General features: G+C 32.4%; 3 protein-coding genes and 1 pseudogene across 3 annotated transcripts; 2 read left to right on the forward strand and 2 right to left on the reverse strand.

The window, feature by feature from the left end:
- Positions 1–1,358: 1,358 nt before the first annotated feature.
- LOC120276980 lies at positions 1,359–1,820 on the forward strand. The gene has a single exon (XM_039283719.1). It carries the CDS (start codon positions 1,384–1,386, stop codon positions 1,690–1,692), a length of 309 nt encoding a protein of 102 aa, XP_039139653.1. The 5' UTR covers positions 1,359–1,383; the 3' UTR covers positions 1,693–1,820.
- A 3,431-nt stretch (positions 1,821–5,251) lies between these two features.
- LOC120276794 (two pore potassium channel a-like) lies at positions 5,252–7,609 on the forward strand. The gene is made up of 3 exons (XM_039283497.1): positions 5,252–5,357; positions 6,229–7,185; positions 7,280–7,609. The coding sequence occupies exons 2-3, from the start codon at positions 6,284–6,286 to the stop codon at positions 7,431–7,433; spliced, it is 1,056 nt and encodes a 351-aa protein (XP_039139431.1). The 5' UTR covers positions 5,252–5,357; positions 6,229–6,283; the 3' UTR covers positions 7,434–7,609.
- A 153-nt stretch (positions 7,610–7,762) lies between these two features.
- LOC120277408 (meiotic recombination protein SPO11-1-like) lies at positions 7,763–11,841 on the reverse strand. Its single transcript, XM_039284243.1, has 15 exons — positions 11,796–11,841; positions 11,609–11,708; positions 11,016–11,089; positions 10,758–10,859; positions 10,480–10,553; positions 10,002–10,018; positions 9,164–9,233; positions 9,060–9,096; positions 8,932–8,979; positions 8,775–8,833; positions 8,670–8,699; positions 8,471–8,578; positions 8,149–8,269; positions 7,996–8,059; positions 7,763–7,923 (listed from the first exon to the last, which is right to left on the reverse strand). The coding sequence occupies exons 2-15, from the start codon at positions 11,692–11,694 to the stop codon at positions 7,800–7,802; spliced, it is 1,014 nt and encodes a 337-aa protein (XP_039140177.1). The 5' UTR covers positions 11,695–11,708; positions 11,796–11,841; the 3' UTR covers positions 7,763–7,799.
- A 2,549-nt stretch (positions 11,842–14,390) lies between these two features.
- On the reverse strand, positions 14,391–18,696 carry LOC120277407 (annotated as a pseudogene).
- Positions 18,697–18,735: the final 39 nt, after the last annotated feature.

An 18,735-nucleotide genomic window follows, 5' to 3' on the forward strand; every position in this document is an offset into this window, starting at 1 on the left:
TAAATATGCTAAAATTATTTATATGGTTCTCGCATGGTTTTCTACAATTAAGGACCCACAGTTTCAACACTTTTCCCTCAGACTCTATTCAAAAACTCAAGCGCGCTCTTGTTTTTCTAGGTACATGTCCGACTGAGCATAACAACACCTCGGAATCACCGCCTCAGGAGTAATTCACCTCCTGTTCTCTGGCAACAGATGAAGACCTTTGTCTCATCATGTTGTACTTTGTCTTCTCAACTGTGTTTTTTGTTCTTTTGTGTTAATGTTTCTTTTGGTTTCTTAGTTTATTTTGTTGTTAGAAGTTTATTGCTTCTAGTGATAGTTCTCTAACCTGGTGGTTGTTGTTTCTTTTATTTTCAATTGTTATTTTGCTCTATATTTTCTGTTTCCGTTTCATTTTTTAATAAAGTTGTGATTTATTTATTTTTATTAAAAATAATAAAATAAATAAATGAATATGCATTTGAGCCGATTTTTTGAGTTTTTGTTTATATGGCTAGATGGGGGTGCATGTACATATATTTTCATCATGGGTGTAGTTTTAAGAAAAATAAAAAAGCTGAAGTTAATATTAAAAAAAAAGCCACACAATCGATTGAAAACAATAAAAGCAAGAGAAATGATACTTTTTGTTTTCTAAAACGGTTTATCAAATGTATGCAACTTTTAACAATTCAATATTTACCGACTGTACAGTTAATTTAATCATCTGAATATAAATTAAAGTTTTTCATTTCTGTAGTAATATAAATCACTTAAAATTTATTATTCATTTGGAGAGAAAAAAAAAGGTAAGATAAGATCAAATTAGTACAATACATTACATCAAACAAGAAAGCAACTGATATGATACTTTTGACACATTTGAGAAAGAAATTAATACTCTATTTATTTTATTTTTGTTTTTATGAATAATAGATTATCAAATGTGCAAAATACACCCAACAACCATGATTTTTTTTTCCAACAAAAATTTAATGTACTTCGTTACCAAAATGATCACTAGACTAATCTGGAACAATAAATTAATAAAGTAAAGAAAATAAGTAAATAGAAAATAATATATAATAAGATCAATGATTGAATCCCAGTTGTACATCACCATTACCTTCTTAATTAGAGCCACCACCATGTCTTGTACGCAAGCCATGAAATGAACCACAAAGCTTGACCATGATAAGTTTTGCATTTAAAACAATTAAAGTGACATACAACTAATCTATTCTTTTTCTTTCAATCAAAACCACAATTACTTGCAAACTCATGCATCATTCATCCAATCACTTATTGCCATTAAAAACAAAGAAATCATAAAGCAATGCAAACTCTTCACTATAAATACCAACTTGAAGCTCTAATGTTAAACTAGAAAAAAAAAAAATGGCAATGGGTCTGAACTGGTTCATAAGAGCAGTAGTGACTCAAATAGTAGGCCAAACAGATGACAGCAGTACAGGAGAAGTGAAGATAGAGAGTGTGAAAATGAGTACTAAAGATGGAGGAGAGAAATGCTCATCAGGGTTTCAGATGCCATTGCACTATCCAAGGTACAAGAAGGAGGATTACATGAAGATGGAGGAGTGGAAGGTGGACTTGTTGTTGAAGGAGTATGGTTTGTCCTTTTATGGTTCTATGGAGGAGAAGAGAAACTATGCTATGGGGACCTTCTTGTGGCCTAGCCAACTCTAGATACATAATTACTACTACTCCCCCATTAACATGCATATGAGATATCTATGTAAGTCTTAATTATATGTCTATGCATGTATTTCTTATAAGAGAGTGAGAGTGGTGATGATGTTCATGATATATATATATATTATGTGTGTGTGTGTGTGTGTGTGTGGTTATGGTTAATGTTTAAAATGAAATAAATTTTGGTTTTGTTGACTATAGTCTACTTATACTCGTATATATTGAATCACTAAACTGTTATTATAAAGAGAAAAAGACTAATATATATATAGAGCAAGGTTGATGTTATTTTTGGTACATGAAGACAGAAAAACTTTAATTGAATTACAAGTACAAGTTGTTAAACAAGTGGTTAATTAATTAATTATGAGTAAAAAGTCCATGTTGCTCTTCTCTAACATTAGCCTTGTGCTCCTTGCATGTCAGAGGATCAAGTTTTGGTTGGTTTTCTTGCAAACAGTTTTATCTCAAGAAGACCATGCAGAAATGATCAAGAAGATCAGTGGCTAGTATACTGAGTTGAGCCTTTGGAGTTGATTGTTAATGATGAAGATGAAGACACACATACATATATATATATATATATTACATGGATGATGTTGTTGAGTTGGAACTGATGTATATATGGACACAGATGAGCTGAGTAGAAGGTTTGAGAAGTTTATGAGGGAGAGGATGAAGAGAAGCCTTGCAACTTGTAATGGTTTGCTAATTAAAGAATTATGAAGAAGTAGGAGAAGAAGAAACAGAAGGAATGAAGAATTAGCTAGCTAGAGTGAAACTTTGAAGAAGTCTTAATTTGCTTAGTCAGCTATGTATCTCATTTTTCATGTTAATTAATTATGGTATCCATCTTTTTCAACAAATAAAAAAAAAAAAAACTCCTACTGCAACAATAGCCGAATTCTTAAGGTACTTGATTTTCATGCAGAAAATCTATGAATTCCAACAACTTGCAGGTCAAAGTATCATTAAATTTATTTGTTTATATATATTCAAAAAAGAGATTGTTATATTTGTATGATTTTCAAAGTGATGTGCCATGAGATACAAAATAAAATTAATGAAGAATTAATTATTATGGCTGCTTTTGGTTGGGGGGAATAAATGAGGGTAGAAATGTTTCTTTTCAAAAATTAAATTACTATGATTATCAAATATCAATCAATAAATTTTTTTAAAAAATTATATAATTATTTGAACTTTATTATAATATGACTTCAAATTTGTTTAACCATGTAAATATTTTTTTTAATCAAAATATGGACAAACCACATGCTAGATACATAAATGTTGAATTATTACTTTACTATACAGTGGGCTCACCGTACATAAGTTAATTCAATTTTTTTTTTTTTTTGAAAAAAACCCAAACACTCTTCATAAGAGATTCGATGCAAATAAATAAAGAGTTAGTTGACTCCATAAACATTGATTAACTAGGAAAAATAAATATTCAACACCAACCCTATACATAAGGACAATGACATAATTAATAAGCTTGTAAACTACTAATAACTATAAACTTTAATTTGTGCATATAATTCCATTATTAAGTTACAAGTGAGTGAGTCTACAAACAATGGGAAAGCGAGTGACTAGTTTTACACTTGACCTATATGTAAGTAAATAACTTCCTTTTTTTCTTGGGATTAATTTATAAAGAAAACATTTGTTTAAAGTTTGGCTGAGATTAATGTGTTAATTAAGTCTTGCTAGTTTCACTTGAGGTGCTTTACTTTTTATGGCATGCCACTCTATGCATAATATTATCTAGTTTTTTTGTGGGTTATTTTTAAATCTATGAAGATTTGATGGTAAGATCTGTTATTCCTATAAGTGGTGTATAGAGTTTTTTTTTTTTATTGTGGGACATATAATAAAAGTCTTTATATAGAGAAGATATCTTTTGTAAAAATATACATAAAAAATGTAAAAATTTATAGTCTAATAATATTGGTCTCGCTATAAAAGATATTAATACTAAAATTTTAAAAAACAGAGTTCAAGTCTTGTTAGATACAGTGATGGTAATGATTCCGTTTGCAAGTGCATGCTTGCAACTTAAATTTTATACCACAGAGCGAGGGAGCATGTGCAGTCTTTGTGGTATTTGTCATAAAAAAATTATTTCATTTTTTCTATATAAGTTTTTATAAATAATTTAAAAATAAAACTTGAAAAATAACTTTGCCTTGTTTGCGAATATATATATATAAGTAATTTTATTAGTTTATATTCAATCAAATATTGAGAGATTTTTTTCAAGGCAGATATTTTTAATTTGACCCATAAATTTAATGTTTTATTTCATCATTTTTGTAAATAAAATTTTTCATCAATTGACCATCAATATGCATGTGGTGTCACACAACACGCTGATGAGCAACAAGATAAAATTATCATCTGAAACTATAAAATATTTTTATTTAATGATACAAATTTAAAATCCTTATTTTATTTGTGACACACATCACGAGATAAAATACTCACATAAAAATAAAGTTTATATTTCAATTCTAATAAATGACCAACACAACTTGCAGAACAGACCGTCTAATTTAGGCATTAATTCTCCTTTATTGTTTCCCATTTTTAAAATTTTATTTTATTTTTCATAAAATAGATAAATTACAATTATATTAAACTAAAAAACATCTACAAATATACAAATTAAACTTAATCATTAACAGTAGCAATTCAGATATATTACAAAAAGAGAATACATTAAACAGAAAAACCACTCGGATTTATTTTAAAATTAAAAAAATATAATTAATGAGTTAAAAATTAATCATTAAAGTAATGAAAGGACGGTAGAATTGGTATAGCACAATATTAAGATACAGAAGACTCACGTTAGATCCGAAGTTCAAATCCCCGAAATAAATAGTATAAATTATATTGAGTGTCTATATTGTTAATATATATATTCATAAGAGCACGTCATTTATAATTATTATGATCGTTAGATTTAAATTTAATGATTTTCATTATAGTAAAACTATATATTGTTAAAGCCAAATACAATCCACTTGTGTTGTTGTTGATACTGTTTATATGTGACCATTCTACCAATGTCCATCGATGATTTATATACTATTTATATGTGGAGGTTCTATAAGTGTCCACAGATTATATATATATATATATATATATATATATATATATATATATATATATATATATATATATATATATATATTAATATGAGGATCCATCATCTAGGGACGTCCTTAGATTTCAAATCTAGAGATGTCCATAATAGCCATCGGATGGTAATCTGACAGTTCTTATCATTGTGAACAGTACAAACCGCGTTCTACAGTGTTATACAGTGATTATAACACAGTAAAAAGATGTACAATGTCTATATAGACAATCAATCATTGGATGATGATCCAACGACTTAGATTTAAAATGTCCTTAGATTTGAAAATCTAGGGACTTATCTAGATGATTTTTTTCCTATTAATATATATGAACTTATGAAGGGGTTGATTGGAGAAGTTGAGAAGTGGCAGGGGTTTTAAGGTAAATAAACATAAGAAAACAGGGCGAGGTGTCATCCTGAAGAGTTGTCCTCCAAAGTCAGAAGGCTGGAAAACCAAACCAAACGCCATCGTTCTTCCAAGAGAGAGCATCAATTCTAACCCAAGGTGAGATTTTTCTTCAACTTTCCATTTTCAGTAATGGGTTTGTTTGTTCTTCAATCCTTTTCTTCTCTTTTTTTTTTCCCTTTAATTTTTCTCATAATGAATGATGTTGTACATTCTGAGATCTTCTTCATCTGGAGTTCTCTTGTTTGTTTATTTATTTATTTTTAATTAATTAATGTTTTCTATTTTTGTGTTCATGGTGATCTTGTCCCTTTTTATTTTTATGCTTTTTTTTTTAATTTGGTGAGGAAAAAATTGTGTGTGTGTTTTGTTCTTTCAAGTGAATGTAATTAGGCAACATGATTTTTCTTATTATGTGGATACTTTTGGTGTTAATTATGATCCACACTCAAAATTGATTTTTTTTTTTTTTTAAATAAGGTGGATAAACCACAAATTTACTAAAACAGAGAGACTCAAACTTGAATTTGAGTACATAAATACTTAAGATTTCTTCTGAAGATTCTAATTTTTTTTATCTTGAATTCTTAATCTCTACTCCCTAGTACTTTTTTCCTTTCTAATTTGAGCACAGGAATGGTTTTCATCTTTTGGTTTTGTTCTTCCTATATCGTCTTGTTTTCATTTCTGAAACATTTGCATTCTTGCATGAGATCTATGTCACAACTTGTGAATTTAATTTTAAGCACTTGTTGGTGTCTGTGTTTGGACAATGAAAAACAAGTTGGTTTAGAAACATGCATGCATGTGTTTATTGTCATGAATATCCAAAGGTTTGGGAGTGCTTAATTTCTGTTAATTATCAAATGATGGCAAATTCCTTGATGTATTCTTATCATGTAATAACTTGATTGTGTGTTTGATGACAATCAAATACTCTTGACTCAATTGAAATTTTATGAAAATGCAGGTTGTTTGGGACAAGTTTTTTTTTCCATTCAAATCTGAGTGTATAATTATAAAGCATGGGTGATAATTCTGCAACGCGGTCGTTGCTGTCAGGGCTATTAGATCCTTCATATCATGCACAAAATCACTCTGATAGCAAAAAAAGAAGGTTTCGCCGTTGTCGAACCATCCCTTCATTAGACCTTGGTGTAGAGCCTCACAAGGATAACAACTTGTTTCCCGGCTCCAACTTCATATTAAGTAAACTCCGACCGAGCTTTAAGCAAGTAGCGCTTTTCTTAGTTCTCTATCTAGGAGCCGGCGTCACTTGTTTCTACATTGTGAGGAATCAAATCAAGGGAGACAAAACAAATGGAGTCCTTGATGCATTATATTTCTGCGTCGTCACAATGACCACAGTCGGCTATGGTGATCTCGTTCCCGATAGTGTCGCCGCAAAACTTTTAGCTTGTGTGTTTGTCTTCACCGGCATGGCAATTGTCGCCCTCTTTATCAGTCAAGCTGCTGATTACATTGTCGAAAAGCAAGAGATTTTGCTTGTCAAAGCAGTGAACCACAGTAACAAGGTCGGTGAGGCGCATATGCTTAGAGAGATTGAGATTAACAGGTCAAAGTACAAGTTCATAATGACTACCTTGTCTCTCCTGGTTCTCATAACTATTGGGACTCTGTTCTTGTTGAAGATTGAAGGATTAAGTCTTGTGGATTCTTTCTATTGTGTTTGTTCGACGATTACAACTCTGGGTTACGGAGACAAAAGCTTCTCAACTGAAGGCGGTCGAATCTTTGCCGTGTTCTGGATACTGACTAGTACTATATTTGTGGCTCAATTTTTTCTCTACCTCGCGGAACTAAGAACAGAGCAACGACAGAAGTTGCTTGCGAAGTGGGTACTCACCCGGAGGATGACATTTGTAGATCTTGCAGCAGCTGACCTCGATGAGGATGGCGCTCTCGGGTAAGCAAATTCCCAATCAAGTGCTCTATAACTTGCATCGGATTTTAATTCTTTGGATATTTATGGTTTCTGTTGTTCTTCATTTTCTCTTCAGAGCAGCTGAGTTCATCATATATAAGCTCAAAGAGTTGGGGAAGATCAGCCAAGAAGACATAGCGGTCGTGATGGAGGAGTTCGAGGATCTTGATGTCGATCAGTCGGGCAAAATATCAGCAACTGATCTGATCAATGCTCAAGGTTATCCATGAGGAAACTCGGCATCGACACGGGTGAATAATGTGCATTATTTTTGCTAACTATTTGATGTAACTAAGGTGTTGTGATTTTGTGCACATAGATAGAGAGCTGGCAGAGACAAGAATACTTATTTCTCTTTTCACTTGAAGTTTGCTAATGAGAATTTTCCTAGCTGAGGAGTGAATATAAACACTGGGTGAATATAAACTTAAAAACCCATTAATAACAGACTAGTAACATAATCCTGTGCTGCAAAACGGGTTTGAGCTAATACTACTCATTCATATATCAGTTTTAAACAAAGCAAAACAAAAGAGAAGGAAAAAATTTGTGTGTTTTACATATGCAATGAGAGAATGGTAAAGGGATATGAATAGTTATATATAAAGACCTTCATGAATCTTTTGTGGTATATAGGTGGACAAGAAGGAGAGTGAAGAAGCAGACAGTGCTTCAATCTCAAATTTCACTCCCTTTTCCAGCATGATCTCCAACTCCAACCTAACCCATAATTTATCACATTTAGAAAATAAACAAAAGGGTAAAGAATATAACACAAAGATGGAACTTGACCTCCATTTCGGTGTTTCCTTGTGCAAATAGCATCTGGTTAGTATAGATTCAGCTTTCTGCTTATCTGAAATGCAATGCAATGGATGAACAATGTGAAATTAATGAAATTCATACGTCTTAACTTGAAAAGCAGAATAATGTTAAGTGCTATACCTTTAGCTGTCAAATTAAGAAGACATCGGTTTGAAAGACGAAATTTGTCATAGTCAGAGGGAAAAACTCCTAGCCAGTGCATCCCTGGCACTCGCAGTAACTTAGCATCATATGCCATTTGCTGCAACAAATGTAACCATATTTAGTATTTTGTCCTATCACATAACTATATGCCACATTTTTACACAAGAAGTCAATGTCCCATCGACACATGTGACTTGATACTTAATGTCAATATTCACTTTATCAGGAAATTGACAGATGATGGAAAAGTTTAGTTTAGAATTATTTTACATAGGAAGCTAAAATAGTATCAGCTTACCATTGAACCAAACCTATATATTGTCAGGATGTCAAAACCATAAGGATCAGCATCTACCAAACAGTAAACGGGCAAATGCAGGTGTTCCACAAGATGGAGCAGAAACCTGGAAGTATTATTTTCTAGATATATTAAACCAAACCAACACTGCAACAGATGTAAGTCAAACGAGATTAACAAGAAAGGTCTGGTCATTCCTTCTTGTAGGAGCATCCGGATATCCTCTTCCCTAGAGAAAGTGAGATAAGGAATTATTCAAATTCTGGGAGTCGATTCGTTAAACTTAAACCATGCATTTGCTTACTGTAATGACAATGCAACGATTTCTTTCACAAAACTTATCATTTGCTAGTCGCTGAAAAACTGCAATAAAAGATATTTGGTAGTTAGATTTAGAGGCAGACTAAGGCAGTTATACAGCTGAGAAAGTGAGATGATGAGTTCCATAGATTAAGTTCTACCTGTTTCCTTTTCTACAACAAGTATGTATTGGGCGACACTGACAATATCTGTAGAAGCAAACAAAGTAAATGTTCATATCCAAAAGCCAGACAAAAGTATTACTGGAAAGATACTTGTAATTGAATACCTTCTACTTCCTCAATGCTTATTGGTACAGGATATGCCTGCCAAACAATTCTTCTTTAATGTTTTCAGCAATGAAAAATAAGTTAAATGTAAAAAGATAAGTACATTGTTGGGATTCTTTATGCAGTTCACTTGTCTTCTCGCCTCACTGAATCTCAACCAGCCCATGACCAGTCTAGGAGAATATATGAAATGCATCACTTAAAAAAACAAACGTGTATGTTTTTATAAGAATAAAACTTTCTTCAGATAAACAGAAAAATGAAATGCTTAAGCCATAAATAAGTTTGAAATTGAACGCTTCATAAGAGATCAATCACCAATGTTATTTCCAAATTCTTTCACTTCCAAAGAAGGACACGGCTAATATAACCTTCCTTTTGATGAAGAAAAGAACTTATGAGCGGGAATAAAACACAGCCATAAATGAACTGAAGAAACTAGAGGTTACTGTAAAAAGTTTTATTCAATATCTCACTGTTCATAGTTGGCACAAGATGTCTTGATCAATCTGCAAGACACTGTTCATAGTTGAATATACACAAAACATTGAATACGTAAGGTACACAGTTTTGAATTTTGGATGAAAATCACTTCCCTTCAACTTTTTTCATGCCACTACTACAAAAGAACAAATAAGGTTTCATTCTTTAGACCTAGTTTCAGACACTGTACAGTCCCATTCCCAAAATAGAGCCCTAGAGTACAATCATAGATTATCGATAGGCTCCAAAAAATAGGAAAAAGAATGAGGATGAATAATCCAGAAAGCTGATTTCACCTAGTTGGTTATGACTATTATTTGTATCAACATGCAGAATTGGACTTGTTTCACTAAACAAAATATCAATCAACAATGTAATATAGAAGCCATACAGCCAAACAATAGTAGGATATCTGCTACATTGCCATAATTTCATCTAGTGAGAAACCGAGGACATACCCTTTTCCCATAGGCACCTGCAAATATAGGGATTTTAACATGATTTCAGTGAAAGTAGTTTCATGTACAATAGTTTTAAAACTATATAAGCGCATTAAACATAATCAGCTTTTTTCTTTCAGGTGCATAAAATGGCGAGAGGTGTCATAGTTTGATGCTAAAATTTCAAATCAAGTGAAATCGACTGATAGTTAGTTTCAACAAAGAGATTAGTTAATTCTGATTCTTGTATAGAAGAAAATCCTGAAAACTTGTTCATGCAATCACGACAATCAGAAAGAACAGTAATTTCATTGGTTGAAACAAATTCAATTATTCTTTTATTTTTCAGATGGAGGATTGATCTTGAATGAAGAAAAATCCAAGTTAAAATCAAGGGGGTTAGTGTGCAGTCTGAAACTGGTAGTAATTGGTCTTTGTTCATCCGATAATGAAGCTTACAATAATATAAAAATTATGAGTTGACAGCATGACACACCACATTCAGATGATGGCGGCTGCATTCGAAAAGGATGCAAATGTCATTAATTGCCCTATCAACATTTCCTTGGTCTGCAGCAGAAGGGAGGCATGAAAGAAGTATATTTGTCAAGGATAATTGAATTCCAAATGACTCTGTAATGAAATTTATAACAATGAAGCATTTAGAATCCTGATGAACATATCTAATTGCCGGAGAAAATATCTTTGAGCAAGTTTCTTGGATGAAAAACAGAAACTTTGTAGTAAATGTCCTGATGAACATATCCTGATTACCTTGAAAGACAGATGGTTCCATGTAATAAATGTCTCTCTTGGATGCGTGCTTGTTTTCTTGCAAAAGTTGTTGAATGATCAATAACACTCTGAGCATGATATCTGAAGAAAGCAGCCTCCAATTAAATAAAATTGAAGCATGGAGAACAATTTTGCACACTAGACTATAACGGAACTATCTCAAATTACTTTGCAGCAGAATAGTAGATCTGATTCAAGTCAAAGAAGGGATACAAGAAATGTTAAAATATGACTGACCAATCCTGTATGCATGGCTTTTACTTTCAAGTGAGACAATATCCTTGCCACAGGGCAAGTCAGAGCTGCAAGAACTGCACCCAACAGAGGTTACACATGACTGACAGAAATTAATGAAGACATATATATGTTCTCAAGAAAAGCGCTAATAAGAAGGAATCATGCGCTTCTTTATACAAACATATCCATCATGTGATTTATGAACTTTCAAATGGCTAAACAACACAATAAAATTGTTTGAAGCTAAACATACTGAAAAACTCTAGGTATAGAAAATGAAGAATTTCCCAAGAAAACACATGGCTTGCATACATTCTCAAAAAGCACATAGGATTCTTCAAAAATTTCATCAATGAGCTAGCTAATACATTTCTCAGCTTTGTTTTAATTAATAACAGGAAAACAAAGAAGAGAAAAACACTGAGCAATCAAAATTTCAACATATTCCTCTTAATGATAAATTGCTTCATAAAAACCTTCAAATATTTACAAAATCATCGCAAAAACCAGCAGGAGATCATACACAAATCAAACTACTAAGATTGATCAAAAGAAACCAAAAAAAAAAAAAGATAAGCAGAGAGATTATTAACCAGTCTCCAGAGGGATCAGAACAGTAGGTTTTGAACCGATCTAGGGCAACAGAAGGGAGTCGATCATTGCGTAGTCCCTCCAACATCAATCGAACGAAGCCTGCAAGAATTTCACATAGAATGAGATCATCACAGATCCAAAGAAGAGAAAATCGAAGCTGAAGATGAATCTCATGAGATTTAGGACCTCTAATTTTCGCAAGAACATCACCGGATTCCGATCGCAAAGCTCTCCTCGCCATTCCTCTCATCTCATTCACCCAAACGACGAACAAACGCGCGCGGAATTTCAAAATTTTTAATCCCAGTAAAAATAAAAAATTATCACCAATCAGTTGTCTCAAATTCAAATTCATTAATTAATGGCTTTAATTTTTAATTAATGTTAGATTAGAAGAGGTGGATAACACTGCAGTGCAGGGTATATATATATATTATAATTGTCAAACAAATTCTATTTATGGACATTTAAAAAATTTAAAAAATTTTATCTTATCCAATAATATATTAAATAAGTATAATAATAATAATCAAATTTAGCATATTTGAATTTATTAAATTTTTTTTATTATTTGAAATGGATAAATTTGAGCTTATCATAAACTTCACCATTAAGAAATATATATATATATATATCAGCCAGATTGAGTGGGATAATAGATTCAAGTTTAATCAATATTAATTAGAGGCAGTAAACATGGAGTTGAAAGAGATTGCGTTAGAGATTGTGTTTTTTGTGGCTTTTGCAGTCGTCATCACAATCCCTTTCTTTTTCTTCCTCTTCATCACTGTTGACATCTTGGTCCTATCGTTTACTCTGATTAGCACCGCCATTTATAAGTACTTTTTTGGGGGCCGCAGTAGTACTGATGAAGACATAAACGAAGACATAAATATTAGCATTGTAAGCAGCAACAACAGTGGGAGGAGGAGGAGGTTGAATCTTGTGGAGATCTTCACTCATCTATTCTGGATCCGCGTCATTACAATAACAGGACGTTTTTTCGTCAGTGCAATCATACCCATAGAATTTCAATATAGATGGGATGATCCATGGAATGGAAAAACATTTTATATCTTCGAATATTCATTGAATAACCCATCAACAACTGCTCCTGATTTTGCTGAGACTTTCACTCGCCGTATTCTTTACAATCTAGGCTTCACCCAGTACTTGTCATCATCATCTGATCGTAATGATGTTTATAATTATCCAGGCTGCCATGATTACCGTGTGTCTATTTTTGAGAAAATTTTGTCTAAAAGCTGTTTTGCTAGACAACTTGTTGAGAGATATAATTCCATTGAGTGGGATAATATTGATGGTGTCCCACAACCACCGCCACCGCCCCTATTAAGTACCCTTGACAGAAAGATATTTACCCAATTCTTCCCGTTCAAATATCAGGAGTGGGTACAACCCGTTAACAATTGGTTTGATTGGTACACTATTGTCATCCATCAAAGAATCTTTCCATCTCAAGATTATCGAATAGTGAGAGGCAACGCCAAATTTCTCTTCTTTTGCTGCTTACATGACCTTTTGGCTCCTTTTATTAGTTGGTTAGCTCTTTTTGGAATCACTACTTTGTAGAATTCTTTGTTTATAATATGATCAAGTTTTCATTATTATTTTTTTATTAAATAAGTCTATTTGTATTTTTTTCTTAAACTAGCTGCTTTGCATCTATCTTTATATGATTTTCTCTATTTTTAATTAAATATCATTTATTTATTTATTTATTTAAAAACGAAGTAATTACAACTGAGTAAAAAAAATCGTTATTTTTAATAAAGTATCATTTATTATTTATTTATTAAAAAACGAAGTATTAACAACTGAGTAAAAAAAAAATAAAAAAAAAAAATCATTATTTCATATAAAAATTCGTTATTATGTCATAAAGGAAATGTCCACTAAAATGCAATGGGGAAAAGCAATAGGGCAAAGGAAATTCTCACATTGTATAAAGTGATGATGAGGAATTGAAGGGCTTGACAATCCCTATCTCTTGTAATTGTATTCTCATCACTCAAAATCACACAACTGAACACTTCACAGTCTCACTTCCGTGCAATGCATTGAGAAAGGGACTCGGAGCTTGGATGGATTTGTTTTTTAATTTTAAATTTTTATTTTCTCTCATTTTTTAAAATATTGGTTTGGGCTAGGCTAGACTCCACTGGCAAATCAATGTTCCTGTGATCTTTTAGTAAAGTACTAGTTTGAGCTGGGCTAGACTCCACTAACAAATCAATGTTCTTATGATCTTTTAGTAATAGCTATGGCACATTTTAAAATTATTTATATATTCTAATTTTCAAACAATTTAATTTTTTTTCTAAATAAATTGAATAGTTTGTTTGAATAAATTTTAAGCATAATTCAGCAAAGATATTTTTTTATTTTTAAATTTGATTCTAATTTCAGTATATATATATATATTTATTTATTTATTTATTTGAAACAATATATATATATATATATATATATATAAACTTCTGTTGTTCTACACTTTCTCTCCAGAGCAGCTGAGTTCATCATATATAAGCTCAGAGTTGGGGAAGATCAACTAAGACGACATAGCAGTCATGATCGAGGATCTTGATGTCGATCAGTCGGGCTGGTTATCCATGAGGAAACTCGGCATCGACACGAGTGAATAATGTGCATTCTTTTAGCTAACTATTTGATGTAACTAAGGTGTTGTGATTTTGTGCATATAGATAGAAAGCTAGCGGAGACAATGAAACTAATTTCTCTTATCACTTGAAGTTTGTAGCTGAAGAGTAAATATATATACACTGGGTGAATATAGACTTAAAGATGCATTAATAACAGACTAGTAACATATTCCTGTGCTGCAAAAGGGGCTTGAGCTAATATCACTCATTCCTATTATCAGTTTTAAAACAAAACAAAACAAAACAAAACAAAAAATATTGAAGAAAAAAAAAATTGTTTGTTTTACATATGCAATGAGAGAATGGTAAAAGGGATATGAATAGTTATATATAAAGACCTTCATGAATCTTTTGTGGTATATAGGTGGACAAGAAGGAGAGTGAAGAAGCAGACAGAGCTTCAATCTCAAATTTCACACCCTTTTCCAGCATGATCTCCAACTCCAACCTAACCCATAATTTATCATAATTAGAAAATAAATAAAGGGAAAAGAATAGAACATAAAGATGGAACCCAGACCTCCATTTCGGTGTTTCCTTGTGCAAATAGCATCTGGTTAGTATAGATTCAGCTTTCTGCCTATCTGAAATGCAATGCAATGGATGAACAATGTGAAATTAATGGAATTGATACATCTTTAATTGAAAAGCAGAATAATGTTAAGCGCTATACCTTTAGCTGTTAAATTAAGAAGACAACGGTTTGAAAGATGAAATTTGTCATAGTCAGAGGGAAAAACTCCTAGCCAGTGTATCCCAGGCACTCAAAGTAACTTAGCTTCATATGCCATTTGCTGCAACAAATGTAACCATATTCAGTATTTTGTCATATCAAATAATTATATGCCACATTTTTACACAAAAGATCAAATGTCCCATCACACGTGTGCCACGATACTGAATATCAAAACTCAATTTATGAAAACATATCAGGAATTTGACAGATGATGGAAAAGTTTAGTTTAGAATTATTTTACATAGGAAGCTAAAACAGTATCAGCTTACCATTGAACCAAACCTATATATTGTCAGGATGTCAAAACCATAAGGATCAGCATCTACCAAACAGAAAACGGGCAAATGCAGGTGTTCCACAAGATGGAGCAGAAACCTGGAAGTATCATTTTCTAGATATATTAAACCAAACCAGCCGATGTAAATCAAACGAGATTAACAAGAAACGTCTGGTCATTCCTTCTTGTAGGAGCATCCGGATATCCTCTTCCCTAGAGAAAGTTAGATAAGGAATTATTCATATTCTAGGAGTCAATTCGTTGAATTTAAACCATGCAATTGCTTACAGTAATGACAATGCAACGATTTCTCTCACAAAATTTATCATTTGCTAATCGCTGAAAAACTGCAATAAAAGAAATTTGATAGTTAGATTTAGAAGCAGTTATATAGCTGAGTGAGATGATGAGTTCAACATATTAGGCTTCACCTGTTTCCTTTTCTACAACAAGTATGTATTGGGCAACACTGACAATATCTGTAGAAGCAAATAAAGTAAATGTTCATATCCGAAAGACAAACAAAAGTACTACTGGATAGATGCTTGTATTACAATACCTTCTATTTCCTCAATGCTTATTGGTACAGGATATGCCTGCCAAACAATTCTTCTTTGATGTTTTGAGCAATAAAATATAAGTTCAGTGTCAAAAAGATACCTACACTATTGGGATTCTTTATGCAGTTCACTTTTCTTCTCGCCTCACTGAATCTCAACCAGCCCATGACCAGTCTAGGAGAATATATGAAATGCCTCAAATAATTAACCTTTTGGATATTTTAAGACTTAAAGTAAACAAATGTGTATGTTTTTGTAATAATGGAACTTTCTTGAGAAAAAGAGAAAACTGAAATGCATAAACCATAAGTTTGAAATTGAACGCTTCATAAGAGATCGATCACCAATGTTATTTCTAAATTTTTTCACTTCCAAAGAAGGACACAGCCATAAATGAACTGAAGAAACTAGAAGTTACTGTAAAGAGTATTATTCAATATCTCACTGTTCATAGTTGGCACAAAGAGTCATGATTAATCTGGACACTGTTCATAGTTGAATATACACAAAACATCGACTACATAAGGTACATAGCTTGGAAATTTGGATGAAAATCACCACCCTTCAACTTTTTTCATGCCACTACTACAAAAGAACAAATAAGGCTTTATTCTTTAGACCTAGTTTCAGAAACTGTACACTCCCATTCCCCAAAATAGTCCTAGAGTACAATCATAGATTATTGATAGCCTCCAAAAAATAGGAAAAAGAATGAGAATGAATAATCCAGGAAGGTGATTTCACTTAATTTGTTATAACTATTATTTGTATCAACATGCAGAATTGGACTTGCTTTCACTAAGCAAAATATCAATCAACAATGCAATATAGAAGCCATACAACTAAACAATAGTAGGATATCTTCTATGTTCCCATAATTTCATCTAGTGAATAACCGAGGACATACCCTTTCCCCAGCGGCACCTGCAGATGGAGGGATTTTAACATAATTTCAGTGAAAGTAGTTTCATGTCGAATAATTTTAATACTAGTATAAGAGCATGAAACATAATCAGCTTTTTTCTTTCAGTGTGCATAAAGTGGGGGAGGTGGCATTGTTTAATGCTTAACTTTCAAATCAAGTGAAATTGACTGATAATTAGTTTCAACAAAGATATTAATTAATTCTGATTCTTGTGTAGAAAAAAATTCTGAAAAGCAATCACAAAACCCAGAAAGAACAGTAATTTCAGTGGTTGAAACAAACTCAATTATTCTTTATTTTTCAGTTTGAGGATTGATTTCTAATGAAGAAAAATGCAAAATTATAATCAAGGGGGTTAGTGAAACTGATAGTTATGGGCCTTTGTTCATCCGACAGTGAAGCTTACAATAATATAACAATTATGAGTTGACAGCATGACACACCACATTCAGGTGATGGCGGCTGCATTCCAAAAGGATGCATATGCCATTAATTGCCCTGTCAACATTTCCTTGGTCTGCAGCAGAAGTAAGGGAGGCATGAAAGAGATATTTGTCAAGGATAATTGAATTCCAAATTACTCAATAATGAAATTTATAACAATGAAGCATTTAGAATCCTGATGAACATATCTAATTGCCGGAGAAAATATCTTAGAGCAAGTTCCTTGGATAAAAAAGAGAGACTGAAATCATATCCTGATTACCTTGAAAGACAGATGGTTCCATGTAGTAAATGTCTCTCTTGGATGAGTGCTTGTTTTCTTGCAAAAGTTGTTGAATGATCAATAACACTCTGAGCATGATATCTGAAGAAAGCAGCCTCCAATTAAATAAAATTGAAGCATGGAGAACAATTTTGCACACTAGACTATAACGGAACTATCTCAAATTACTTTGCAGCAGAATAATAGATCTGATTCAAGTCAAAGAAGGGATACAAGAAATGTTAAAATATGACTGACCAATCCTGTATGCATGGCTTTTACTTTCAAGTGAGACAATATCCTTGCCACAGGGCAAGTCAGAGCTGCAAGAACTGCACCCAACAGTGGTTACACATGACTGACAGAAATTAATGAAGACATATATATGTTCTCAAGAAAAACGCTAATAAGAAGGAATCATGCGTTTCTTTATACAAACATATCCATCATGTGATTTATGAACTTTCAAATGGCTAAACAACACAATAAAATTGTTTGAAGCTAAACATACTGAAAAACTCTAGGTATAGAAAATGAAGAATTTCCCAAGAAAACACATGGCTTGTATACATTCTCAAAAAGCAGATAAGATTCTTCAGAATTTTTATCAATGCTATTAACAACAAAAGAAAGTTGAGAAAAACACAAAGCAATCAAAACGTCAACATATTCTTCTTAATGAGAGATTATTTCATAAAAACCTTCAAATATTTACAAAATCATCGTCAAAACCAGCAGTAGATTAAACAAAGCCCCTTACTTTAAGTTCATACACAAATCAAACTACTAGGATTGATCAAAAGAAACCAAAAAAAGATAAGCAGAGAGATTATTAACCAGTCTCCAGAGAGATCAGAACAGTAGGTTTTGAACCGATATAGGGCAACAGAAGGGAGTCGACCATTGCGTAGGCCCTTCAACATCAATCGAACGAAGCCTGAAAGAATATCACCGAAATCACAGATCCAAACCATAGAAAACCGAAGCTGAAGATGAATCTCACGAGATCTACCTCTAATTTTCGCAAGAACATCACCGGATTCCGATCGCAAAGCTCTCCCTTCCATTCCTCTCGCTCACCCAAACGAAGAACAAACGCGCGGAATTTAAATTTTTTTTTTTTTAACGCCAGGGGATTATTTACAAATAACCCCTCAAATTTTCCATACTATGGAAAAAACCCCCTCGGATGGGCATTATGGTAATCTCGAGCAGTTATTATCATCACTATTATTATT

This window comes from Dioscorea cayenensis, chromosome 15 (genome assembly GCF_009730915.1).
Source record: "Dioscorea cayenensis subsp. rotundata cultivar TDr96_F1 chromosome 15, TDr96_F1_v2_PseudoChromosome.rev07_lg8_w22 25.fasta, whole genome shotgun sequence".
Classification (NCBI taxonomy): Eukaryota; Viridiplantae; Streptophyta; class Magnoliopsida; order Dioscoreales; family Dioscoreaceae; genus Dioscorea; species Dioscorea cayenensis.